Source organism: Podarcis liolepis, assembly GCF_965112155.1.
Source record: "Podarcis liolepis genome assembly, chromosome: 11".
NCBI lineage: Eukaryota > Metazoa > Chordata > Lepidosauria > Squamata > Lacertidae > Podarcis > Podarcis liolepis.
This window is the reverse complement of record NC_139565.1, coordinates 22,451,655-22,479,554: the sequence shown is the minus strand read 5'-3', so window position 1 is coordinate 22,479,554 and position 27,900 is coordinate 22,451,655. Positions and strand designations below refer to the sequence as shown.

The 27,900-nt window shown below is 41.4% G+C and overlaps 1 protein-coding gene across 2 annotated transcripts in view; it reads left to right on the top strand.

The window, feature by feature from the left end:
* The first annotated feature begins 21,360 nt into the window (after positions 1-21,360).
* KCNN2 (potassium calcium-activated channel subfamily N member 2) overlaps positions 21,361-27,900 on the top strand; it is a 99,494-nt gene continuing 92,954 nt past the window's right edge. The window contains exons 1-3 of one of the 2 annotated variants that reach the window (XM_083464482.1): positions 21,367-21,403; positions 23,049-24,256; positions 25,777-25,872. In XM_083464482.1, the coding sequence (XP_083320608.1) occupies positions 21,382-21,403; positions 23,049-24,256; positions 25,777-25,872 (1,326 nt within the window). In that variant the 5' untranslated portion in view covers positions 21,367-21,381. Of the gene's footprint in view, positions 21,404-23,048; positions 24,257-25,776; positions 25,873-27,900 lie in introns of both variants that reach the window. The other variant, XM_083464483.1, reaches the window with a different exon arrangement.

The window sequence follows — 27,900 nt, the reverse complement described above, 5'->3', positions numbered from 1 at the left end:
CTGCAATACCTCAAGGACTGCCTCTTTCCATATGAACCTACCTGGACCCTGAGATCATCTTCTGAGGCCCTCCTTCGTGTGCCTCCTCCTTGAGAGGTCAGGAGGGTGGGAACACAAGAGCGGGGCCTTCTCTGCAGTGGCTCCCCATCTGTGGAATGCTCTCCCCAGGGAAGTTTGCCTGGCGCCTTCATTATACACCTTTAGATGCCAGGGAAAAATGTTCCTTTGTAACCAGGCCTTTGGTTGATATTATTGACATCCAACACCCTTTTAGAAGGTGGATTATGGGTTTTTTTTTTAAAAAAAAGGATTATTGTTTTTGGTTTGATTTTATATACTGTGATCCTTTTATGTGAACCATCCTGAGACCTCCAGGTATAGGGTGGTATATAAATTCTAATAATAATAATAATAATAATAATAATAATAATAATGTACATAACAATTAATATCACAGGGTTTAATGGCATCAAATGACTTAAAGGAGATTTAAAGGAATCTTCACAATATCCCATTGCTTAGCACAATATGCCAGCATGGAAGCTTCACAGGACTAATTCCTGCATGAAATTCCATTCTCAATATATATATATATATATATATATATATATATATATATATATATATGCTTTCGTAGATTTTCACGGGTACAGGAATGCAGGTTTTGGTGTCTTCGGGTGTCTTCCCGTGTAAGAGTTGGGGTGTCTAGGCGACGTTTCGACGAGGTCTCACTCGTCATCTTCAGGCTGGTGCTTTCGGCTTCTTGTTACTGGAACAGAGCTCTGTTCCAGTAACAAGAAGCCGAAAGCACCAGCCTGAAGATGACGAGTGAGACCTCGTAGAAACGTCGCCTAGACACCCCAACTCTTACACGGGAAGACACCCGAAGACACCAAAACCTGCATATATATATATATATTAGCATTTTATATATATATATTAGCATAATATATATATATTAGCATTTTAATACTTGCCTTGATCATTGTATAATGTTTGCACATAATTCATATATTCAATTGACTGAAGTGATAATTTGAGGAAATTTATAGATGGAGGCATAAACAGTCCATCTCAAAGAATCGTGCGCCTCCTTCATGTCAATGAAAGCAAGCACTGCTTCTTTCCCAGAGCAGGTATTTCTGAGGTGTAAAACAAGTGCTGGGAGGTGGGAAACAAAAATTGGAGAGGGGGTTGTTGAAGAGGACAAGTTGTGGGAGAATGAGAAATGTCCCTATATTCATCAGGGAAATGTTGGAGGGTATGGGATGCTGCTGTTAGAAACAAGTTTGAAGTTTGCTAGGGAGAATCACTTCTGTAGTCTGGCATGAGGCAGTAAGCCCACTCTGCCCAGAATACGTTATGAAGGACTAGTAACTGTTTGAAGGAACACACATGGAGTTTGATTTGCCCCTGGTATAAATCCTCACAAGTCTACCTATTTCAAAACTCTTTAATCAACTTAGGTTAGAGAATTTGGACCATAATGGAGGCTTTATGAGGGGTTTTGTGTGGTTTTTTTGAGAACAATTTGAAATCTGCTTTCATTTCCTTTGAAGTGTACTTGACTAAGACAGTTCTTGGTAGGAGGCAAAGCAAAATGAAGTTTCTGAAAACAGTAAGGACCTCAATTCAATGCACGGGATTTGTTTAAGAAGCTAAGCCATGTCTCTTCTCCCTATTGTATGCCTTCCTTATCCTTCTGCGAAGTTTGGGGAAGCCTTTCCGGCATAGCTGCGAAAGACTGTTTAAAATATCCACATTTCCCTGAAGTATTTAGTTGTGTTTCTTCAAAGCAGTATCTTAGAATGCTGGGTACTCTGATTTGGGCTGTCTTCACCTCTAACGCCCGTCTTCGGGATCAAGAAAAGAAAAAAGTGGATTATTTTCTTTGTGTGCGATAAATAGTTCCCTTAAAAACGGAACTGTCTTCATGCTTGAAATGGAATGAATGTCAGGAATGTTTGTCCTTAAAAGAAAAGAAAAATGTTGCTGCAACCAATTAGAAACATTAGCATGAAGGGTGGGTTATCGATTTAAATATTGTTATTGTTAATCATCATCATCATCATCATTGGATAGGTTTTTGCTCCATGTAGGTCTGTTTTCTAAATAAATATCGGTAAGATTTATATACATCTCTTAGCATTATCTTGGAAGCACTGTCGTTCCTTATAGCCTCTGACATATTTCTATATCTTTCTTCACAAATTCTTATTCTTTGCATTCATGCATATGCTTCTACAATCATTATAGTCTGGACACTCATAGAAACTGGAGTGTTTTTCAGTAGCTAAACTCAGTTTTAGACACTTGCTGCACTGACATACAATTTAGTTAAACGTATTTATTTTTAAAAGGTTCTACTGATTTTATCTGTGTTTTGTTAATACTTAGAGAGTTTTGGAATTAAATAGTCTATAAATCTTTCTAAATTTTATTTAAAAACGTGCTTGCATTTCATTGGAGAACCAGGTTTCAACCCATTTTCTATATTTAAGGCCTTTCCAAAACTCCAGTGCAATGCTTGAATTTTAAGAGTGTCACTTTGAGTAAAATAACATCCTTTTTGAAAATGACAGATAAATGTTTGTTTACATGACATATAAAATATTATCTAAAACAAAACTGTTTTTAAGGCTTTTAACTGAAAAAATATAAATCAGGAGTGGAAATCATATTGCGGTATTATTCAGTAGTATACATAATAAGGAATTATATTTGAGTAGGTAGCTCTTACTCAAATCTATCCATCCATGCATCTAGCCAGCCATCTATTGATCTAACTAAGGTCTTAATCTTACAAATATTTTTAAATATAAACAGTGCCACTGATGGTCTTTGATGAAACTTGCACCCAAGTAAAACCAAGAACATAGCAAACACAAAGACCTTATAAATAGGAGAAGGATTACATTTCGACAACCCACCATCACTGACATTGCCTCTCTTTTGTACTAGAAATCTTGTGTGCAAAATGAGAAGTTTTGCTTCAGCAATAACCACGTCAGAAAAATGAGGTATGATAAATACAATTCTTAATTCAGACATTATTGGTTTTATATTAGCATGCTATTAAGTGTGCACAGAAATCACTTAAACAATTTTAACAAACATTGGAAAATGCAAACGTTTTATAATCCATGTGCTGCTTGATAATATGCATGATGGAAAGCCTTCATTTTTCTACATACCAATATGCCTAACCGATTTATGTTCTTCCTATTATACATAATATGATTTAGGTAAGACCACATCTTGCTCTCTGAAATCATGGAAGCAGCTTTTTCCACTGGTAGCACCAGTGCTCCAGAATGTGCTCCCTGATGAAATATGGGAGGCCCCATTGGTATTGGCATCTGCTGGCTCTTGAAGATACACCTGTTTCAAAAAGTATTCTCCTTATCTCCTGACTTGAACTTGTTGTTTTAATTGCTTAGAATAATAATAATAAAAATTATTTATACCCTGCCCTCCCCGGCCAGAGCCGGGTTCAGGCGGCTAACACCAATAAATTCACAGTAAAAACATAATAGCGGAAAAAGAAAAAGAAAAAAAACCAAATTAAAATACAGGTTAAAATGCAGCCTCATTTTAAAAGTAGCTGATAAATCCAGACCATAAGGAGAGGGAAACATAAGGGTCAAACTGAGTCCAAACCAAAGGCCAGGCGGAACAGCTCTGTCTTGTAGGCCCTGCGAAAAGATGTCAAGTCCGGTAGGGCCCTAGTCTCTTGTGACAGAGTGTTCCACCAAGTCGGGGCCAGTACTGAAAAGGCCCTGGCCCTAGTTGAGACCATTCTAACCACCTTGCAACCTGGGACCTCCAAAATGTTGTCATTTGTGGACCTTAAGGTCCTCCGCGGGGCATACTAGGAGAGACAGTCCCATAGGTACATGGGTCCTAGGCCACATAGGGCTTTAAAGGTCAAAACCAGTACCTTAAACCTGACCCTGTACTCCACTGGGAGCCAGTGCAGCTGGTAAAGCACTGGATGAATGTGATCCCACGGCAAGGACCCCATAAGGAGCCTCGATGCGGCATTCTGCACCCGCTGGAGTTTCTGGGTCATCTTCAAGGGCAGCCCCGTAGAGTGAGTTACAATAATCAAGCCTGGAGGTGACTGTCGCATGGATCACTGTGGCCAGATCAGGGGAAGAAAGGTAAGGGACCAACTGCTTAATACGGCGGAGATGGAAAGCCATTTGGGCAAATAATTGCTAATAATAAACATTCTCCTCTCCCCCTTTCTTCCAGAAGTGAAGACGAGGAGAATGGACTAGAAGACCCTCAGGGTTCCTTCCAACTGTACAATTCTGTGATTCATTGCTTTGCATAATGCTGTACTCAAAAATAATTCACTGTCTAGCCTAGACCCAGTTAAGTCAAAGAATGTGACGCTATCCCATCGAATGACTCAAATGTCTATTTCTTCTGAAATTGGTTGTGTGCTGGACTATCAATAATTTTGTAAATGGAATGAGCCAGAATAACCTTGAGATAAAATATATTTTGGGTCAGCACCCATTGTTTCTTTATGTGTGCCAATAAGGCAGGCCTGGTCCTTCTACGAGCACAGCTGTAAATCCTTAAGATCATATACAGTCTGTGAAAGACTAGTATGAAAGACTTTAAAGCCCAAGACAGTATAAAGCATTACTTCCAACCAGAGCTTGAAAAGTTCATTTAAAAAAGGAACTAGTTCTAGTTCATGTTCAACATGCCCAAAAGGTAAAGACTTGTTCATGCTAGTCCTTTTGCAAAATTAACTTGTTTGGTTCATGATCAGTTAACAGTTCAATTCAATATCATCCTAATGATCCTCAGCATTTTTTTCCTAGCATTTAGAATGTTACAACCTGCCATGCTGAAATATAAGATTTACTTAAGACTAAGAAAACATCAAAACGTGCACAGTGACATGTGAATTAATTTATTTTCACCAACCATTGTGATCTTTAAGCTTAAAGGCCCAAAGAGTTTAAATAGTAAAACAAACAAAGCAAACATATAAGAGAATGCACCTGAAGATGAACTAGAAATTTTTGAAGTTCTACCCCAAAATGAACTTAATTCATGGTCAGTTCTCTTGGCAATTACAGGAACTACTTTCAAGTGTAATTAAAAGATTTTTGAACTAATTCAGTGAACTCTATTGAACTAAACAAGTTCTTTCTAAGGAGTGTTCCTAATGCTAGGTAAAGGTAAAGGTACCCCTGCCCGTACGGGCCAGTCTTGACAGACTCTAGGGTTGTGCGCCCATCTCATTTAAGAGGCCGGGGGCCAGCGCTGTCCGGAGACACTTCCAGGTCACGTGGCCAGCGTGACAAAGCTGCATCTGGCAAGCCAGCACAGCACACGGAAACGCCGTTTACCTTCCCGCCAGTAAGCGGTCCCTATTTATCTACTTGCACCCGGGGGTGCTTTCGAACTGCTAGGTGGGCAGGCGCTGGGACCGAGCAACGGGAGCGCACCCCGCCGCGGGGATTCGAACTGCTGACCTTTCGATCAGCAAGCCCTAGGCGCTGAGGCTTTTACCCACAGCGCCACCCGTGTCCCTGTTCCTAATGCTACTTCAACATATTTATATAGAGCCCACGGTGTGCTTGAGCTAGTGCTAAACCATTAAAATCAGTTGGACAGATTTTCTGCTGGCGTTTTATGTCATTCCAGGCCAACTTTCCCAGCATTAACAGTAGTTCAGATAAAGATGAATGGTGGAGTAGTCCAGCCCAAACTGTCATTTCTAGCTCAGGGTTTATGGATCGTCAACCATGCGACAGTGCAAATGATAGTATCTCTGTGCAAATGGAACAACAGCTGAATTTCAGGCCCAGTCACCAATCTGTCATGACTTTTCAGACCTTCATGAAATTTAATTGGCTACCTATGACTGACAAGCAGACCCGAACTTTCCAAATCCATTTCTAAATGAATTTGTAAATCAATACACAATTCTTACCCTGGAAAAGTGGTCTGGTACTTTGGGAGCTCATGTTAGGTTTCAACTTCCATCGGTAGGAATTGGATTAATTTTCAACAAGACAAGAAAGGCTGGTGAGGGACTCATTACTGTTCTGTTCACCATGGCATGAATGTCAAGAGTGCTCAAGGGCAATGGCTTCAAGTCTCAATTATGTTAGGAAAAAATAAAGGCACTAACCAAAGTCAGGAGAGTGGCATATCAAAAATACCTACAAACCCAACAGTCCCAAAGAGCCTTCCTTGCAGCCTTGCACATAAGCCTCAAAAGTTAGAATATGACAAAAATGTTGTCTGCTCCCACATGTTTAGACTAAGTCACTTATAAATGCACAATACGTAGAGCACACTTGTAAATTAAGCTCGCAAAAATCACTACCCTACAGAAATTTTCGGTCATATGGAAATTTAAAAACAACAACAAAATCCTAATGTCAGAAACACAGGTTAAATAGCCCAAATATTCTGGGATTACTTTTTTTTTTAAAGACCTATGGAAGAAAATATTTGAATTGTTTCTTTTTAAAAACTTGGTGTATTTTCAAGAGAGTGCATAGAAACATAAAATCTAGCTGGCTAATGAAGGCAAGTTAAAAAAATTCTTTTTGCTGACACTGGAAAATACCTGCATCAAAATTGCCCAGGTCTTTGAAGGTGAACCTTCGTTTTTTAATCATTCTCTCTATTTTCAATTTGACCACTGGATTGTTAGCATTTGTTTCACTGCTAGAGCTCAGCCCATGAAAGTGTGCAGAAATAGATACTCTTCTTTTTATATAAAAAAATAATCTTAAAAACAGTATCTTAAAAAAGATACTGTTAAAAAACCATGGAGTAATCACAAGTGGTCCTGCACAGTTTTCAGATACAAATGTCACAACATATAGAGCGCAACAGGCTGGATGGTAATGTTTGTAACAATTTTTTTTGGTTACTTCCTAACAAATGAATCAAGTCCGGGATGTACATGATATACAATCCTTAAGCAAGGTTTTGTTGTTGTTTAGTCGTCTTAGTTGTGTTTGACTTTCCGTGACCCCATGAACCAGAGCATGAGAGCAAGGTATATAACCTATTTAATTAAATCCAATGCAGATTAAGGAAAGGTCCCCAATATAGGTTATATACCTTGCTTAAGGATTGTATATGGTGTACATCCTGGACTTGATCCGTATGTTAGGAAGTACAGTAACCAAACATTTTTATTACAAACATTACCATTCAGCCTGTTGCGCTCTATATGTTGTGACAATTGCATTTGTGTCACAAGGTATTGTATTTGTTTTGACCCTTTAGTTTTCAGATACAGCCTGTACAAAAGTAGTTCCCTTTTAAGGCTTATTCTGCAACTTCTGCAAATGTAGGCATCTAATTAAAATCCACATCACAACTTTTCTTCTGCTGCAGCCTCAGGGCAAGGAAAAGGTAAATGAAGTCAGGCTGTATTTACTGGGCATAGGCTGGCTATTGAGGTCTTAATTCTTATTTCTTAGGAGTTAAATTCTCCTAGTTTACAGGGTCTTGTCTAGGCTCCAAACAGATAGGTGCAAATGGAAGAGCCCTTTGGGAAAGGCTTTGCAAAACTTCATGGTAATTGATGTTAGTCTGGTCAGTACTGAATGTAACATGTTCAAAGGACTTTTTAAAGGGCAAGATTTCTCCTGCTGGGGGAAAATGAAGGAATTTGGGATCACCTGGGGACAGTTTCTAGTTACCAATGGCAACCAGAGAAGCCCATTTCATCAGTTTTGGGGAGCTGTCATTATTTTGAAATAGTTTGCAGATAGTTTAATACACAGAGCTGCCTATAGGTGATTAAATGAAACTGGAATTATTCAGGCACAGAAGCATCTAAATAGTTAATGGGCAAGTCTATATGAGGAACTCTTAGTAATGGGGGAAATTATTTATTATAAAATCAGGTGTAATTACTTAAATAATTAGATGGCATGCAATTCAGAGTAGACCTATAGAAATTAATGGACCTAACTTGCCATATTCATTTCAGTGGGTCTACCCTGAGCAAACCTTGGTTGATTAAAACCCATTGAATTTTCTGCCATTTTCTGCCATTGCTGCCTGTGGAATTGGGAACTATTACAATTGATTTTATAGTGGGTTAAAAATTAAAACAAATCTCGATACATTATACAAGTATAAGCTTCAAGGCAAATACAACCAGCCAACTACGATAAACATCAAACTGTGGTCTGCCAAAACCCTGAGTGAACAACCAGGTCTTTAGCTGGCATCAAAAGGTTAAAAGAGTGGATACTGATCATATCTTTAAAAAGGAAGAACTTCCAAAGCTAGGGTGCCACCACCTGGAAGGTCCCCTATGTTGTCATACAGTGGACATCAGTTAAGAAAATCGGTTCAGACAGCCTCCCTTGAAGATTTTAACAAGTGGGCAGGTCTGTAGAGAAGCAAGCATTCTCTGAGGTCTCCAGTCCCCAAGTTGTTAAAAGCTAAAAAGGTAAAGGATCCCTGGACGCTTAAGTCCAGTCAAAGTTGACCATGGTGTTGCAGCCCCTATTTCGCTTTCAGGCCTAGGGAGCTGGTGTTTGTCCACAGACAGCTTTCTGGGTCATGTGGCCAGCATGACTAAATCTCTTCTGGCACAACGGAACACAATGACGGAAACCAGAGCGCACGGAAACACCGTTTCCCTTCCCACCTATTTATCTACTTGCACTTCTGGCGTGCTTTTGAACTGCTAGGTTGGCAGGAGCTGGGACAGAGCAACGGGAGCTCACTCTGTTGCGGGGATTCGAACCGCTGACCTTCCGACTGGCAAGTCCAAGAGTATCAGTGGTTTAGACCACAGCACCACCTGCAACCCTTAGGCTTGGTAGCATATAAGCAGCCAATGCTGTTCATTCAGAATAACACATGCAGTATAACATTTATTTATTTATGCCTTCGAATTACCCCTAGGACTGAGAAAGTTTGAAAAACCCCAAACTGCGTGTTCAGAAATGATGAAGCTTCACGTCTGTTTTGAATGGAAATATTCAGGATTCAACATTCCCTTTGGCCTCTGCTTCCTAAACCTTTTGCGAACCTTGACTTGGTATGTATCATCTGCACCATCACTCCTCCAAATGCAGATGCCAGCCACTGAAAATGTGAGGCTTTTGGTTTTCAAAGCAGGATGCCATTGAGCTATGACTGAGAATGACTAGTACTTCTTTAAGAAGGATGCAGCATTCTGCGAAGGACAGAGTAAAGTTCAATAATGTTTTTTTAAGAGAGCCAGCTGAAGAATTTAATATTTAGAAAAAGACAGTGACATGCAATTGATGCTTCTGTGAGAAGGGGAATGGGATGTAGGTGGCAATTTTCAGTCTTCCTTGCAATACGAAAACCTAAAGTAAGCTTCAGTAAATCATCCTGAGTCAACGGTGTTGTGCTTTGCGTGAAATAGTACACTTGGATAAAATAACATTTTCCTCCCAGATATGATGCAAAGACATTTACTAATACTAAAACTCTATTTTTGTCTCTGGTTAAGCTGTACAGTAAAATAGTACCATAAAGCAGGGAGGCTTATGAACAATGACCTGCATCTTAGGAAAATAACTGCTTTCGCTGTGCCCCCTTTAACTGCTTAATTTCCAATGTATTTTTTTTTTTAAGCAACTTCCTGTCCCTCAACAGGAAACAACAACATTTTTTCCTGATCTTGCCACTCACCACTTCCCCAGCCAACAATTGGTGATTTGCTTGAGGACTGCAATGTACATGGTTTGAAGTTGGTTTTTGACCCACAGCTTGCAACAATTGTGGTTGGTTCTTTCACCCTGGCTCAATTCAAGTCAACTTCTAGAAAAGAATCAAATTTCTTTGGTATGGTAGTAGTGCCGAAATTCTGGAACACTGCCTTCCTTCTGAAGGCATGGATGTTCGTTTGTTGGGAGTTCAAAAGAAACTTACTTGTTTTTGTCCAACTCTTGGTGGCTATGGTTTGAGTGTTTCTGAGACTTGTTTTGTTTTATCGCGCTGGTTTTGTGGTTTTATTATCAATATTGCTGATATTTTTAATCTTTGGCTGTTATTCTACTGCTATCTTAATTGTGTTCTGTGATTTGTAATGAGATTGTTTTATTTATTTTTATGTCAACAACTTTGAGGTCATTTGTGGCAAAAAACAAACAAACTATGGTTTCTTTAAAATACAAGTAGGCTCTTGAATTCTTCAATGAACCAAAGCTAAAGCCAATTATAACTTAGGGTTATCTCTCAGCACAGTCTAAATAGGGGAGCGCTTCACTATGTCCTTTTGGGAGTGCTCCATCCGGTGAAGATGCTGGTTAAACTCCACCCATGATTTCCACGTCTCACCCTTGCCTCTACCTATTCTTGCTGTCGGCTTTGCTTCCTCTGGGTTGTTTCTGACCATGTGTTTTAACCCCCTTTGAATTAATTAAAAGTTTTAAAACTTGCTCAGAATGCAAGGAAAGATGGATGTCTCTTTTCTCTTCAACTTTGTTTTATTTTTCCAACAAATTTCGTCAATCTCCTCCTCCCACCCCAAAACAGACCTCTATTAGCTCTTCCTCTCAAGCTGTTTTTGTTAATGTTTTCCTTTTGACGAGTGTCACCGCACTAGTAGCAATTATGTGTTATTTCTAAAGAAAGTGTATGCATTAGGTTTAGGGGACCTTGGGGAAAAATCGGTTCATCTTGTTTTGTAATGTACCATGTTTCAGAATCACAGTTCTTTAAAATGATTGGGGGTTAAATGCAGACGTCCTTCTGTGGATCTCCGCTGCTGAGGTCAAAGACTCTACCACCGCTGAAAGCATATATAGGTTCCCACAGGGATTAGCCAGGATAAAGCCCTGAAACAGGGCAGAACGGAGGTGGGTTGGGGACAGAGCTGGACAGGACACACCTCTGTTGGCTCCTAAGTGAGTCCAGCAGCCCAAGAGGGGCCTGATGTAGGTCTTTCTGATGTGCTAGCCTGTAGCCGGTGTACAAAAATAAGCTGAAATACCTCCCCGCCCCCACCTTCAGCCCTGACCAGTGCAAATGGCAGGGCATTGGAGGTAGTAGTTGCTTCACAGCTGCCTGTTTATAATTGCTTTGAGAAATATGGCTGATATTAGGGAACAAATGGACAGGTCCATCTCTTGTTTCTCACTTGCCGATAAATATATTAGTAGCATGCAGTAGTTCTAATAACAGTGATGCCTAAGATAACCAAATTAGTCTCAGACAAGTAACAAGGATTATATCAGGGGTCAGCAAACTTTTTCAGCAGGGGGCTGATCCACTCTCCCTCAGACCTTGTAGGGGCCCGGACTATATATTGGGGGGGGGGGGAATGAACGAATTCCTATGCCCCACAAATAACCCAGAGATGCATTTTAAATAAAAGGACACATTCTACTCATGTAAAAACACGCTGATTCCCGGGCTGGATTTAGAAGGCGATTGGGCTGGATTCGGCCCCTGGGCCTTAGTTTGCCTACCCATGGGTTATATCCTTCAGCATCCATGCCAAGGCTGTCTCGTTGTGGGCAGTTCAGGACTTCGTTGCTACAGTAAAAATCACCTAGTACATTAACTAACTATATAGGGTTTTTTTGGTGGGCATGTGCTTTGAATGTGCATTGGGTACAATTTAAAAGTATTCATTTAGTATCCTTCTCTGCATACCCTTGCCTTAAGAAGTGAAGCAACTCAAGAGCGAACATTTTCTGTGGTGCCCACCTCCCCAGCCCTGGAATTTCCTCCCCAGGCACACTGCCATCTTTTAAATATGTGAATTATTTCCTATTCGCCTGAGCTTCTTAAAGAACGAGTATCAATTGTGAAAAAAAATGTTTTTTATCACTTGCTGTACTGTTGATTATTTGCTATTATTTAATCAGCTTTTGGTTTGGTTGGTTGTGAATTATTTATTGTTGTTGTTTTATATTGTTTTAATTTGTGCTGAAACCTGCCTGGAAGGCTATTTAGGGGAAACAGTAGGAAAAATGTTTTAAATTAGTTTTATACAAATCAATAATTTATGTTATATGGCAGCTAATGATCTGAAAACTTGCGTTTTCAGATTAATAAAGGAGTTGTTTATATTGGCCAATTATAAATCAATAAAAAAGCTAGCCTCTGTAAAGACAGCTTCATATTTGGACAAACTAGACACATTGAAGCAAAGGTTGCATCCTGATACAGTTAACATGGGAAACAAATTTAAACAAGAACAAATTTAAACAAGGCGTATTTGAATATATATATATATATATTACTGCTCCTATTCTAAATTTCTCCACAAATGCATAAATAAAAATGGGAATATTTAGCCTTATTTATCTTACTAATGATCATTTACTGAATTGAATCCCATAGGCATGCTTTCTTCCAAATCAAAATAAAATCCATGCAAACATTTAAAAACTAGTGAAAGGAAATGCAGCCTTATGTAAATATTTATTCATAGATGCAACAAATGCATAAAAAAGGATGTGCAATATTTTAGCATCCGATGACATAACACCTGCATGTCCTTAGTATTGCACTGTACTGATAGCTTAGCGCTTCAATAAATTACTGTCATGTTCTTATTATACTGAGAAACTTGTCTCTTCATATGGTGTTTCCCTTTCCACTGGAATTTATGATAGCATTGATTAAATAGTAAGCTATAGAGATGAAATATATTATGTGGTGAGCTTTTTGAATAAGTGCATTGTGGTTAAAAAGCATTCCCGTGCTCTACATTTCAATAAATAAATCTCAACATATAAAAGTAATAAAGAGGGTGGGATTAAATCACTACCTTTAACAAGCACAGGCAACTGGGATTAAGGAAGAACACCACTGTTTTTCCTTTTGATTATATGAATTCCTTTCCTTTGTATAAAAAGCATTTTCCCTTAGAAGCTTTAAAAATCATGTTCGGGTAGGCAAGAGAGAGGATCACGTAGGCATTTTTCCCCTTCCTATGGATAAATTTAGCTGAACCTTTTAAACATGGGCTATAGAAAATGTTCCATTAAGCCTACAGTGAACCTTTATATTTATATTTCAAGCACTAAAATCTAACCTTTTTAAATTCGGGAGTTGGTATGGTGCCACCTATTATTCAGAAACTATTTTCTTCTTGAACCATGGAACCGAGAACTTGCCAGAGCTAAAGTGACTCCATTGAATTAGTAATGAGCCCAAGCAAATGCTGGAAAATACTTCTAAACTGGCAATCATGTAGCAGCTGCATCTCTTATACAGAACACTGCAGGCTTTGTTCTTCCAAATAATTTTATGGAGAACTGACAACCAAGAGACAGGATGAGATGGAATATATCAATTCATTATTTAATGGCAACACTGCCTTGTGCTGAAGTTGCCTTTTGGTATATAAATAGAGTATAACAACTCGAATACTCTGTTCTACCTGCAATCTTATGCAATCCAAAATCTCAGATATAATGCAGAAAGGATTTGATGAAGCAATCTTCACACCCAAAACAAAAAGCTGGTGATTTCATACATTGCATTTGAAGGGGGAAATATGTCTAAAAGTTTGTTTTAAAAAAAAACAAACCTCAAACCAACCAGCAGCTGTGATAGAAATGGCTGAACCCCGATTCCTAACCCCATAAAATCTGTCAATCTAGGAATGTTTGGGATAATGTAGACCAACTATTTTTTATTAAGTTAACATACACAGGGAAACTGAAAAGAGGCAGGCATTCAAGCAAGTTCACTATCTTGCCTAAAAACCCATTACTTAGCTCCATATGCGTATTTCTAAATAAGGTCTGAACCTATATTTAAATATTTGATCTTTAATACAGTATAATTTTTTTTTTTACAAACAATTACAAGGACAAAGCACCAATATTGTTTGGATACCACTTTCTAAATAATTCTACTTTGCACTGTGAGGACAGTATATTTCATGGAAATTTCATGCAGCAGTCCCCATCCCCAAAGATTTCCCTCCTTTTTAACTGTACAGGGAGAGTATATGCCTAGTTCCCATATTGCTACTATGAAAGAAAGGAGAAAGTCTGAATCAAAAGCAAGAAAAAGAGAGAAAGAGACAAGACTGAAAAAAAAGTAAATAGACTGGGGGATCCTGAGTAGACAGATTGTAATTAATCAACTTAATTCTGCAGATTTCAATGGGTTTAGCCTCAGTATGGGGTTTTATTCTCATCAAATGCAGCTACACAGCTTATTTCTCCTTGAATAAAAACATGCCAAACCACATACATACAGCAGTGTTGTATCACTGAAAGTTTCAGGTTCAATGGGGTTTGTGGAGGCTTGAACCTGCCAAGGCAGATGCATATGCACCTGATATACAACCACAGATTTAGTGCAGCAGTTGAAGACTAAAAATGTAATCACATGTACACTAGTCAAACTTTCAAGCCCTTTTAACAGCTTAAACATGGTTAAGTCCACTGAGTCTTGAGATGCACTACTGATGTCACTGGAACTTGTGTCAAGCAACTAGACTGAATAGTGCAGGCTTTTTATACAGAACGAATTGTTGCGCGAAGGAAAGTCAGTGCAAGGATTCCTGCTGGCGCAACAGGCCTTCCCTCCTCTCCACGTGCCCTTCCTAAATCTGCTCTGGAGGGTCGGGAGAAACCCCCAGAACAATGCATGGAGAAGGGAGGGGAAAGATTGCTCTGTTGGGCAAGCAGAAGCACTTGCACCAATGGAACTATGTCCTTAGCAGCACGCTGAATACGACCCATGATAATAAGCAGTGGAGGGCGAAGACTGGAGAGTTCAGCTCCAGGCCTTTTTGCCAGAGTGCCTGTGCTACTGACAGACTCTCCATGGCTTCACAAAGGAATGAGGTGATGGTGAAGCTTTCAGGTTTTACAGATGTTTCCGGCAGTTTAGCATGGAGGAAGTCAATGGATGAGGAAAAAATAATAATCAAGCAGAGACTGGAAATTACTTTCCTTTCATGGGGCTCCTGCTCATTGCTAGCAGTTTACATGGTAACGTTTCATTGCAAGAGGGTTTGTGTTTCTGATCGAACAATTTCGTTTGGCTGAATAGCTTTTCTTGAAGCTCAGGGTGTTTTTCAAGTTGAATACATTCTATATATATATAGATATTTCCTAAGGACTGCCAGCTTATTCTAATAAATTGGGTGTTATTCTGCTCTTTGGAGGGTGCATGTATACAGGGTGAGTCCTTTAAAAGAGGCCCCGTGGATACAGAAAACACATGTTTCACGGGGCCTCTTTTAAAAGACTGACCCTGTACATGTATATAGGGATCCACGCAGCGGTGTACATTTTTACTCTCCTTAGAAGTGACTATGAGGGCCCTCATTATTACTTCAAAATTTTCCACTACACACAAAGAAGTCGAGAAGGCTGTTTTCCTCTGTTTATCAGTGCCAGTGCAACCTCAGATAGAATAGAAAGATGCCCCATATGCAAGGTATAAGTGTGTTATTGACAGTCTCCACATATTTGAGAGGTCAAACTTTGTACTAATGGAACTCAACACCAAGTGTGCTGACCACTGTGAAATGCTTTTATTTCAAGTCCCAAATTATACTTAAATTTGTTACATAGTGGCTAATATATTTCGCTGTGATTCTTTGAAAACCAAATGGCTCTGGAAATGCAAGCATGCTGTAATCTCAGTTGGTATAGTTTCAAAAGCATTTCTTATTTACTGCATTACCTTTTAGAGGACCTTTTGTAATTTAATCCTTTCAGCCAGGAATGGAAATATGCCAGTGACCTTGTTGCTGCAGCTTCTGAAATATGATGATGGCATCTAAGAATTTATATACATTTTTTCTCAATTCTGTTCAGGGCTTGCTCTGGGAACTTGAAATATTTTCCCAACCCAACTCAACAATATCTAGCTATATTATTACTAATATGGGGTCACTTGCAGCCCCCTGTTTCTTTGCTGCAAAAAGCAGGAGGTGATACGTTAATATTAGCCTAAGAGTGCCACATGAATTTCCTTTTGCTCTAGACACCTCGACCTGAAAAAGAATATATGCAGGACTGCTTCCAGATGACTAGTTGGTCCAATAGATTTATTTGGTACACTTATGTCTGGGATGTGGGAGAAATTTGGTTCGGTTCACATGCAAGCCTACCAAATTCACACGATGCCCCAAGCAATACATGAACTGAAACACAACTTCCCTTCGAATCTTGCATTTCTTAAAATTTTGCAATGCACTTCTTCAACAAAAAAGACACCAAAAATGTTTACTAGGAGAGAGAAAAACACATGTATTCATGAAAATAGCATCCAAAGATGTATTACGGTAGTGAAGATTGCTTGCAAAAAAATAATTTTAAAAAAATGCATATATTGGGATAAATTTGCAAGAAATTGCATGTGAATTTTCAAGCAGATCCTTTTTTTGAAAAAAATAAATCACAAACTGATGCAAAGATGGAGCACACTGAATTTCAGAAGGGAGAAATGAGAAATAGAAAGAAATAGCCCACCCCTACTTATATCCACCTTTCTTCCATCATAAAACTCAAGGCAGCATATAATGGATTCCCATATGGTCTCCCAAACCTTTTCAGTTTCCGCAAGGGAATGTCATCCTATTAGACACAATCTAGTTTTGTGCCCAATCCTGAATATGCTGAGTGTGTACCTTAGACTTTTAGAAATATCTCAGGAAGACTAGACACATTCTGAGTTTGTGCGTGGCGGTGCCTTTGCTGCCTTTGCATAGGGCAGAGAGAGAGAAAACACCTTTGCTTGGCTGTGTAAATGCAAAACTGAAAATAGATTGACTAGCTGAAAATTACAGTCTATTAATGACCCAGAAAGCCAAGGCCTCTATTGAATCAATTGCTCTTTGTCTGAAATAAAGTTATAGATTTTCATTTCCTGGCACACTGTTGAAAGGTGTTGTACAAGTTTCCTCTTATGATAAGGGCTGAAAGGTTAGAAAGCAGCTGATCACATTGGAAGATATGTTCAGTCACAGTTCACAAGTTGATCTCACCCATGTCATTCAAGGAGGCAGCTTTGTTTTATGCATGCGGCTGCCACTGGATATTTTCTGTACTGGGAATGTATACTAGACAGATATGGACTAGAAAGTAAAGTTGTCCTATGTTTGCTACTGTGGCAAATAATAGTATTACTAGTGGTATTATTCGCAGGGGATGCACTGACTCGTATGCCAGACTTTCATTTGGGCCCTGGTTTTTACCTTCAAAATGATTTTTCTTAATTTGTCTAGAGTCCACGGTTATTAGTTTAGAAATATTAGAAAGCCTTTTTTGTTGTTGTTTTTTTGAAAAGCAGGAATTTTGGAGCAGCTAGCGGCTCTGTGTGTATATATATTAGGAGACATATATTCCAAGCCTATAAACAGCAAGTTACAGGCTACACTGTTGGATGATTGTCTCCTATGGAGCCTAAATAGATACTGCATGCATGTAACATTCTCCCTGCTTTAAAAAGAATAAAAAAGGGGACTCAGGGACTGCAGCTGGGAGAAGAACATTGGCAAGTATCAGCCATTTCATCTTCAGAAAAACTTTGCAATTATGCTTTACGATTCTGCATCTTATCTCACAGATGTGTTGTAGACCCTACCTATGCTTTTAATATCTTTCAACTTAAGTAACAAAAAAGAATCACCATTCTCTGAAAATGTATAAAAAAGTACCCTAGAACAGTGGTTCCCAATTGGTGGTCCACAAACTCTAGCGGGTCTGTGCAACCATTCACATAACTAAAACTACTATAGAGACATCAAAATCTTCAAAAGCAGTGGGTCCAAGGCTTGGTTTTTGAAAAACAGAGCATCCACAGTACTTAGCTAATTAGGAACCAGTCCCCTTCAAGATGATGACTGGATACTATTCTTATTAATTACCCACTTTCCTCCTTTGGATGGACAATAGCACAAATTAATTTGGAACTTCTCTTCCATTTTATTATCACATGTGTGTCTTTGTGCATGCATGTGTAAGACGGAAGGTGCCGTTTCAGATGCATAGCTCACAATATACTATTTGCATGGCTCTCTGGAGCTGAACCAAGAACTATAGAAATGAAACCACTTAAATACTTTGATTGGAGATTTCTATTAATGCTGTTGGGATTGGAATGATTTCTTGTGTTAAATGTTGTTACAATTCATTCACTGTCTGTTGGCTTATAGAACAATCCTATGTATGCCTACTCAGAAGTAAGCTCCATGGAGTTCAATGGGACTTCATGCAGTAATAAGATATTCCAGAAGCTAGAAACAAAAATAATTTATTCAAATTTGAATGCATTCAATGCTAATACAGCACACATGGGACGTAGTTGCGGCTGCGTTTGAGACTTGCTTGGGAAACCCATCAAGTTTTATATGTACAACAGAATGCAATGTACAACAGAATGTTTGCCTTTCGAAGCTAAATTAATTAATAAGGAATAGCATAGATGCAAATATAGGATCACTGCATCTGCTAAAAAATCCAATCAGTACAGAACACTCAGTTACACATCCAAGTTGGAATAAAACATCCAACATCTAAAAATGATTAAAATGTAAAACAGGGAACTTAGCGCAACATCAAATATAAAATAGAAGCATATAGTAGAACATAACAAAATCAAGAGTGTATTGATCCTTTCATGAGTTGTGTCCTATAGCATTGATCCTGTTGTCAATGTTACAAATTGCTCTTTCAATGTAGAACTATACATTGTGCATTTCAGGATTTCAAGCATATTCTCAGCTTGGACTTTGTGAACTACTATGAGATACAGATCACTTCAGAATGCAGTCAAAACAAGGACGTTTTTAATTATTTTGCTTTGATGGGTATTGGATTATTATTTTTACTAAAAAGTGCTATTCTAAAGTAAAGTAAATAAAATCCCTTCCACTAAGTGTACAAGGTGATTGACCTAATCAAATAAACCTAAATTATTATAATTGTCTACACATAACATTTAACATGCAATAATGCAGCATATGAACATTTACTTGGAAATATGTCTCACAGAGTTCAGGAGAATCACCTATAAGAAAGTGTGATTTTGAGTGTAGCCTTAGTAGATTGTTAACATAAGAGAGAAAGACATATTCAAACACAAAATAAGCATACTTCAGATTATTAATCTAGCAAACCCAGATTATTAGCCTAGCAGACTGTGATTTCTTCTGTAAATCACTACAATATCCTAGATTATAAACATCCGTTTAAATGTTCTAAGGATAAGTATAATAACCCTGATTTTCATGCTATTACAATAATCTTGCAACATGTTGCAACATGTTATTTATAATCTACAGTGACTGCTTTCAACAGTACAAAATCTGGATGAGAAAAATAGCTTGGCTCATTCTCAACAAAGCCTAAATACTGATCAGGATACAACTGACCATGTCATAAATTCCCAGAGAGTAATTTAGTTTACCAAAACATGGCTTCCACATATATTTATTTTTCTGGATTAACTGGGATTTGCAGATGCTTCCGTCTAAGTAAGGTGTTCCTGTACATTTTAAATTTTATTTTTAAATTCAAAGCAAGGTTCTATAATGACAATATGATTGCTGGTTTAATAATGGTACTCAGAACAGCATAGCTGTTGTACGTGAATCGATTTTTGGCTTCCTTTCTGTAAATAAAAAGAAACAAAAGAGAATTTGTCCGGCACACCCATTGTATTCTCTTTGGGATGTGTTAAAATTAATTATTTACTTGAAGGCACTGGAAAAAAGACAAAATGGTAGCAGGTGATCAACTTTAGGGTTGCTGCAGAATAGAATTTCAGGAAACTGGATCCAAGTCAGAAATTCAATTACTTAATGACAGTGATCCTGTTTCACTGTTTGGCTTTTGCTGACCCCTAAGGAGTGTCCCTGCCACATGAATCTTCTTAAACGTTTGGTAAAAGTCACGAGGTTGGTTTTTTTAAAAAGAAACTACAAAACTGCTATTGATGGATGGTTTTTCTGTCTCTCAAGTTTTAGTTCCTAATAAAATATTAATAGTTTTAAAACACACAAACACACAAGGGCCAGAATATTTAATCTTTCTAAAGATATGTTTCTGGAAAAATGAATGAAATGGGAAGGAACCTTCAACAATTTGTCCACACGACAACCTCACCAAATATTTTCATCTCTGTTATTTTTAAAATAATTGATAAATGGGTCCCTGGACCCTACTCTTGTGGCTTTTTCACTTCATATTAATCAGCATATCATGTGAGAAGCACCAAAAAAGCAGAGACAAACAGGTACCGTCAACAAGTATTCACACATGAAAGAAACCTGTACTTATTAAGAACCTTGAACTTATATTGAATCTTGGTCTCCCATGTTTAGTTTGCATTAAATTCCAAGGACTAGATGTTCACAGCTTGGGTTGTCCGACTATATGGCTGCTTGGAACCATATTGGCTCAGATTCAGAGAAATGCAGGAACATTTTGTGAATTGTAAGCAATACAAGCAACTGCAGGCTGTATAAGCTTTTAATCGTGCACTGCAGATGATCATGGAAACACTGAATGGTATATACACCACGGTTGTCTCTAATTGTTACAGCACTGGTGTACACAATGGAACGGAGTCAAAAATATCCGGTAATTTAAAAGGGAATGCCTTTCTTTTGGCTCGCTAGACTAAAGAGCTCCTGGTGAACAAGAGCGAACTGTACGCCTTATCTGCACAAATATCTTCAGATTCAATAGAGGCTGTTTAATTTATTTATTTCAGTTTTATAACCCAATTCAGGGCCAAAGGCTGACAACAACAAAATTATTTAAAGAAGATTGCCACAAGCTATGCAAATATAAAATGCAAACATCTGGATCGATCAAAATTAGTCCTTTTTGCTGCCTAACTGTGGTCACAACACGCCTCTCTCTGCACAAAGAGGTTTTGCACTGCAGGATTTACAGTGCGGTTTTTCAGCTGGCTTTCGGTCCTGGGCTAGAAAAAGGTCTGGGAGAGGGAAGTTGGAAGCATCTGCAACTGGACTGTGCTTCTTTAAAATAAAGGAAGGCTTGGAATGAGCGGTAGATTTGTACGCCTATATTTCTACGGTATTTCTCTGCGTGCTATATGGGTTTGGCTATATGGCTACTTCTATATGGGATTGTTTTTGGAACAGCCTCACGCCCGTGGGGCTTTCAGAAGCAGAAAAGACGGAGCGGAGAAAGGCGCTAAAGCAAGCAGCCGGGCTGGATTACTGGTGTGTGTTTCTGTCTTGCAGAAAATCCCGCTGCTGGAGGCTCCAGAAAGGAAAGCCCGCACGGAGAGGGATTGGCCCGGGCTGGACAGCTCCCAGCGGCTCCGAGTTGCTCCTCTCTCTCCCTCGCAGGGGCGGACCCTCCGATCCCCCCCCCCGCCCCTCAAGCGCAGCCGAAGCCAGCAACGGGAGGCAGCAGCAGGACGCCGCTCGGCATGTTTCGGAAGAAGCGTAAATGTGCGCGAGCAAGCGAGGCGCTCGCGAGGTCGGGGGAAACCCCCGCCCCCAGCCAAGCAGGCGGCTCCCCTCCCTCCCGCCCTCCCTCCGCCTGCGCCTGCCAGGGCTTCCCCGCGCCAAGGCCCAGCCCCGCTGGAAGCGGCTGCGGCTCAGCCAACTCCCCACCAGCACCAAGCGACAGCTGCTGGGAAAGGTCGCCGGCCGCCGCCCTCTTGCCCTCCGGCGCGGAGGAGCCATGGGGTGCGGGGGAGGCGCCCCGAAGGGGTTAAAAGAATCCCTCCCTCCCTCCCACCCACCACTCCCCCCCCCCGGGCGCTTCCGTCTCCTTCAATGGGAAAGCGCTTCCCTGCCTCCTCTCGCGAATGAGCGCGAGCACCGCCTTTCACACTGGCATTCCGGGATTTCCCTTTGTTCAGAGCCGGGAATCCTCGTCGGAAGCTTCCTCCGCAGTCTCCCCCCTCCCTCCCTCTCCCCGCAAGCTGCACAGCTCTTACTCCGGACTCGTTCCATGCTTTTCAATGGGGCTACTCCGGAGCAAGGGCTTTGAGCACTGGATTTTCCTGTTGTTGTGTTGCTCTAATCTCTATGGGACTCGGAGCAAATGCCTTGAGGACAGGGATCTTGCTGTTGTTGTTGCTGTTTTTGCGGATGCTATTATGGTTATTATTATTATTATTACCACTACTACCATCGTTGCATTTTCCTGCTCTCAAATTACATACATCGTAGGTGCTTCGAGGATTGCCACCCGCCCGCCCATCCCAATGCACGCATCTTTCTCCCCGCTAGAGGTAACCCCCAGTTACATCACCCGGGAGACCTGTTTGCGCTCCGTGCCCAAGGCTTAGATTCCCCCAAAACCCCCATGAGACCCGAATTAAATCCGAATTAAACCTGTCTGGTCTCCTGATACAGGGAGCAGGAGACCCCGTCGGGGGCAATTTTAGAAACGTTAGGGAATCCGTAGTCAAATGGAAAGCCTCGCCCAGTGCCTTACATGCACGTCACATCCACACGAGCGGAACCACCCCGGGGAACTCCTGTGCTGCACGTCCAGACACAATAAGGCTACCAATGGCCTTATTTTATTTTAATTCGGAGCTGGGGGTGTTAAGGGATGAGCTGCGAGACCACAGCCTCGTTTTTTTTCGGGGCTGGGGACGGTAGAGTGGGTTTCGTTCATAGGGGAAAGCCCTGGAGCAATCCAGATTAAGAGGAGTTTGGAGGAGAGGAGGGGATGGGATTGGGGGGAGAGAAATAACCCTTACCTGCCTGGAGCAATTCTTACAGCAGCAGCAGCAACAGCAGCGGGTGGTGCTGGTGACAGCCCCCCCCTCCTCCTCCCGCCGGGGCTGCCACTGCAGTGAGTGTCTGGCGGTGGCAGGTGGAGGAGGAATCCCCCCGGGCGGAGAAGAGGAAAAGGAGGAGGAGGGAAGAGGAGAAGCGCGCGCCCCCGTGGCTGGCAGCGCCACCAGCAGCAGAGGCGGCGGCGGCGGCACGCGCAGCTCCTGGGATTCTCTCTCTCTCGCCCCCCCCCCCCCGCCACGCGCCTGCTCCTCGCGCGCTTTTCTTCTCTTCCTCACGCTGCAGCTCGCTTTCTCTCTCTCTCTCTCTCGCCCCCCCTCAACCCTCCCGCCTTTTCCAGGTGACGTGATGCCCGTTGTTTTGGTGCGCCCGACCAATCGGACTCGGCGCCTGGATTCTACGGGAGCCGCGATGGGCCCGTCGTGGCGGCAACAGGACTCCCCTCTGCCGACCATAACGCATTGCGCAGGGTGCACCACCGCCTGGTCCTCCTGCAGCTTTAACAGCTCTGACATGGAAACACCATTGCAGTTCCAGCCGGGCTTCTGCTCAGAGCAGCAGCAGCAGCAGCAGCGCCCACACCCGCATTGCCAGCAGCAGCAGCAGCAGCGCCACGCTCAAGACAAGCAGCAGCAGCGCAGCCCGTGCCTCCAGTGCAACAACTGCTGCGCTGCTCACTACGGCGCTGCGTCGGGCGCGGGAGATAACCTGCCGCTGCTGCTCCGCACTTCGTCGCCCCTTTCGGCGGCGGGCGCCTTCCGGGCGCGCTCGTCGACGCCGCTCTCGTGCTCCGCAGCCTCGTCGCGCCCGGGCAGCCAGCTCAACGTGAGCGAGCTGACCCCTTCCAGCCATGCCAGTGCGCCCAGGCAGCCCCACCACTACGCCCAGCCCCAGCCCCACCACCACCACCACTCCCACTACTACCAGCCGTGCCATAGCGTCCAGCCGCAGCAGCAGCCGGCGGGAAGCCCCAGCAGCAGCGTCGGCAGCGCAGGCAGCCACAGCCACCCAGCAGCGTCCCAGCAGCGGCGGGAAAGCAACCCCTTCACGGAAATAGCCATGAGCAGCTGCAGATACAACGGCGGCGTCATGCGTCCTCTCAGCAACCTCAGCTCGTCCCGCAGGAACCTGCACGAGCTCGACTCCGAGTCGCAGCCGCTGCAGCCTCACCAGCCGCAGCCGCCGCCTCCCTCGCACGCCAGTCCCAGCGCTTCGGCTGCCGCTGCCGCCGCCGCCGCTTCCTCGGCCAGCGGCGCCGGCCCGGAGATCGTGGTGTCCAAGCCCGAGCACAACAACTCCAACAACTTGGCGCTCTACGGATCCTCAGGCGGCGGCGGCGGCGGAGGAGGAGGCAGCCAGACCAACAGCGGCGGCGGCGGCAGCAAGTCGAGCAAGAAGAAGAACCAGAACATCGGCTACAAGTTGGGACACCGGCGCGCGCTCTTCGAGAAGCGCAAGCGCCTCAGCGACTACGCGCTCATCTTCGGCATGTTCGGCATCGTGGTCATGGTCATCGAGACCGAGCTGTCGTGGGGCGCCTACACCAAGGTACCTGCTGCCCCTCGCAGCGCCCGCCTGGCATCCCTGGTCTCGCTGTGCTTCCTCTATTCTTCTCTGTTCCTCTCTTCCCCCTTCCTTCCTTCCTTCCTTCCTTCCTTCCTTTCTTCCTTTCTTTCTTTCCCCTCCACAATTCCTTTCTTGTCCCCCCATCCATTCCTTTCGTCTCCTTCTTCCCTTTCCCACTTTATTATTTTCCCTCTACTTTCCGCATCTTTCTCCCTTTTTGTAGCAGTTCCTATTGTCATATCCTCCTTCCCCCCCCCCATAAGGACATTCTCTGAATTGGGAAAAGTGCGCTCTGTTGCTTAGCAAATGCGGCTTCCCCGCTGAACTGCTTTTGTGTATGTTAAAACTGAGCTACTACAGCTGTGTGAACTATTTTTGTGTAGGTCACACCCAAATGCAGTTGTGCTTCACAAGTAATGTGGTTTTCTAATGTCCCACCTGCTTACTTAGCCACTAATTTCAATATTGCTTACTTCCTCCAATGGGGCAGATAACCACTTTGAAACCCCCGTAAAAAATAACCACTTTGAAACTGTGGTGGCATTTACTTCCAAGGAAGTGCTTTTAGGGATACAGCCAAGTGCTCCAGTCCTGTAAACTCTGTTACTTGGAAGTTAATCCTACGGTCTCCATATCCAGAGATTCCTATTGCTACGGCCACAATCTTTGCCGCTATTTTGGGGAACCTTGCAGGGTGGCTTGGAGTTTGCTTGCTTTTCCTGCAGATGTTTAAAATGCCCATCAATGCATGCTTTACTGTAGAACAAATGTGTATCGTGCATCTGCTACATTGCACACCATACTATGCAAGGAGTAACAGAGGAACTTGCTAACTTGCACAGCCAATCCATGTTAGCCTAGTAAGATTTTCGCCATAATCATTCTTCATCCATACATTCTGAATGAATGCTGTGTGGATGCTTTCTACACTATGATGCCCCGCATCTGGTATGCAGGCACTTGCTGCTTGTATCTCCTGAACTGAGCAGCGACAGCTGTGTGTTAAAACCCTGCCTCTTTGTTACCACACTGCAAAGCTGACGGGGGACAGACAATCGGATAATGCCTTGATAAGATAATAACTGGAAAAGCCAGCTGTTTAAATGCCTTGCATCAATGGTTTTAGCATCCCTTACAAGATTACTGCCCTTTAGATAGCTTTAATTCCAGAAAGGCTTGCCCAGTGTAGTTAGACCTGCATGTAACATTTTTGGGGGTGACTTTTTCCACTCCCAGTTGCTTTGCTAGGTCTTTAAAGGAGTTTATCTCTTCCCAGTATTGTACTGGGTTGCTCTGCTAGAATAGTGAGTTTACACTTAGCTCATTAGTTGTATCTTGTTCTGTGTTGTTGCTTTTTAATGTAAAGGTCTATACTTTTAAAGGTGTTGTTGTTTTTTAAGAGCAAAGTCTTTCTTACAAAACGTAGCCTGTATTCCCCTCTGAGATCTTCAAGATGAAGGACACAAAGATCAGTGTACAAAGCATCTATTTTTCTCTTGCAGGAGTCGCTGTATTCATTAGCCCTAAAATGCCTTATTAGCCTCTCTACAATCATTCTGCTTGGTCTGATTATTGTATACCACGCAAGGGAAATTCAGGTACGTTCCACTTATGATCTGAGGCTTGTTGCTACCTGTGTTTCAAGGACATTTCTGTGAAACTAAACAGACTGCATTGATGCGTTCTTACTAAAGAGTTAACAGTGCAACGTCTTAGGTGCTACTAGCAATATTGTCACTTCCAATGTCTGAGTACCCTAGTCTGCATGTACTAGATGTACTTTTCTAGCCCTCAGTGGCAATTTATTAATGCAAAATGAAGAGCTTTAATGCCTGCCCATTCTTCTACAACAACTGCATGTTATGTTAATCCATACAGGATCATATGACTAATTGTGGACTCTTCAGTCACCTCCAAATATCAAACCTTGGTGCTGCTGTGCTAGATGTCTATTATACAAAGATAGACTTGTTGCGGGTGGGGATAAAAGGTTATAACAGGTTTAAATTCAATTCATCGTTGACACAAGGTTTGCAAAACTCCAGTAATGAACTACAATGATATTCTTTTTTAAAATCAGCAAAGCACAGTTTTGTTTAAAGGGCCGATGATTAGTTTTTTCTTTAAGTAAATGTAGTTTGGAAGATCAGTCCCTTTCAGGATTTAGATATGTTTCTTCCTCTAAGGACATTGTCTCTGAATTGGGAAAAGTGTATTCTGTTGCTTACGAAATGTGTCTTCCTGACTGAATTACTTGTATCTGTGTATCACAAATACAATTGTGTACTTCACAAGTAAGGGTGTATGGTTTCCCTTATGTGCACCCTAATGTTGTATGTGCTTACTTGGGAGATTCGCTTATTTCAGTATTCCTTACACCCAAGGAAGTATGCATGGGATGAAAACTATCTCAGTGTAGTAATACTGTCCTGTGTGAAGGGTACAATGTATTCCTATAGAATGCTGTTCAATTATCACAGAGAACTTCTTATAAAAGCAATAGTTAATATCTTTCAAGGACCAAGGCTTTTTCTTTAATTGATGGAGAAAAATACCAGCATGTAATAGGCAATCGTAATTGTGAAGTGTTTTCGAGCATTTTCAAACCAAACCATAGATCCTGAAGGTTCTTTCTCAGGTAGCTGTGTGTTGTATGGCTCAAGGTCACAGGATCTGTTTCTCTTAACTTGTACTGTAGCTCTACTAGAAAGAACATTTACATTTTTAAAAAATGCATTAACAATGTACATATATACATATCTATTCAGAAGTATGTCCCACTGAAGTGCAATGGGACTTACTCTCAAGTAGGCTTGAGTAGGATCGCAGTCTTATCAAACCTTCCTCCCAGCTTTAGGTTCATACTTCTTAGCACAAACAGTAGGATTGCTTGTGTGAAAGTGAGACAGTATTATTATTATTATTATTATTTTAAAAAATCTCATTTTCCCTTTCTTGGAACCCATAACTTATTTACCAATATTTTTTCATGCACATCTTCCCCAGTAAATCTGAGCTAATATGTTTCAAATCACAATAATAGTACATCATTTTCAGTAATGCAAATAAAATATCCCCTCAGGAGTCATGCGAAGCCTGAAGAAGCTTACTGCTTGTCATAAAAAAGATGAATATAATTGTACTAAGCATTTAAAATGGATAACAGGAATATAGTTCACATTTCTTTAAACAGATGTTTGATTTGTAGCACTTTTGTAAAAAGATCAATCTTTATTTGCAAGTAAGTATATGCAAATAAATCAATTCAAATCAATATAGGGCTGTGCAAGTTTTTTTCCTGCTTCCCTAGAGCAAATCTCAGTGAACACAATGGAACTTACTTCTGAGTAAACATTCAAATGATTGAGTTGTGTATGTTATAAAATCAGCATTGCCTACAACCAGTTAAGCGACGAAGTTCTGAACATCAGTGTTCAAATAATTTATTCTTGAGCATTTGAACCCAAGTAAAGAGTTCGGCGAGTTAAAACCTTACAAATACTTTATGCTGGTGAATTCCCCCCCCCGTGATATATTTATGAAAGTGCTGGTAAATGCAATAAAAATTAACTTTTTATTACAGTTATGTGATTACTTCTAAACTCACTACCTTTTAAAAGTGGTTG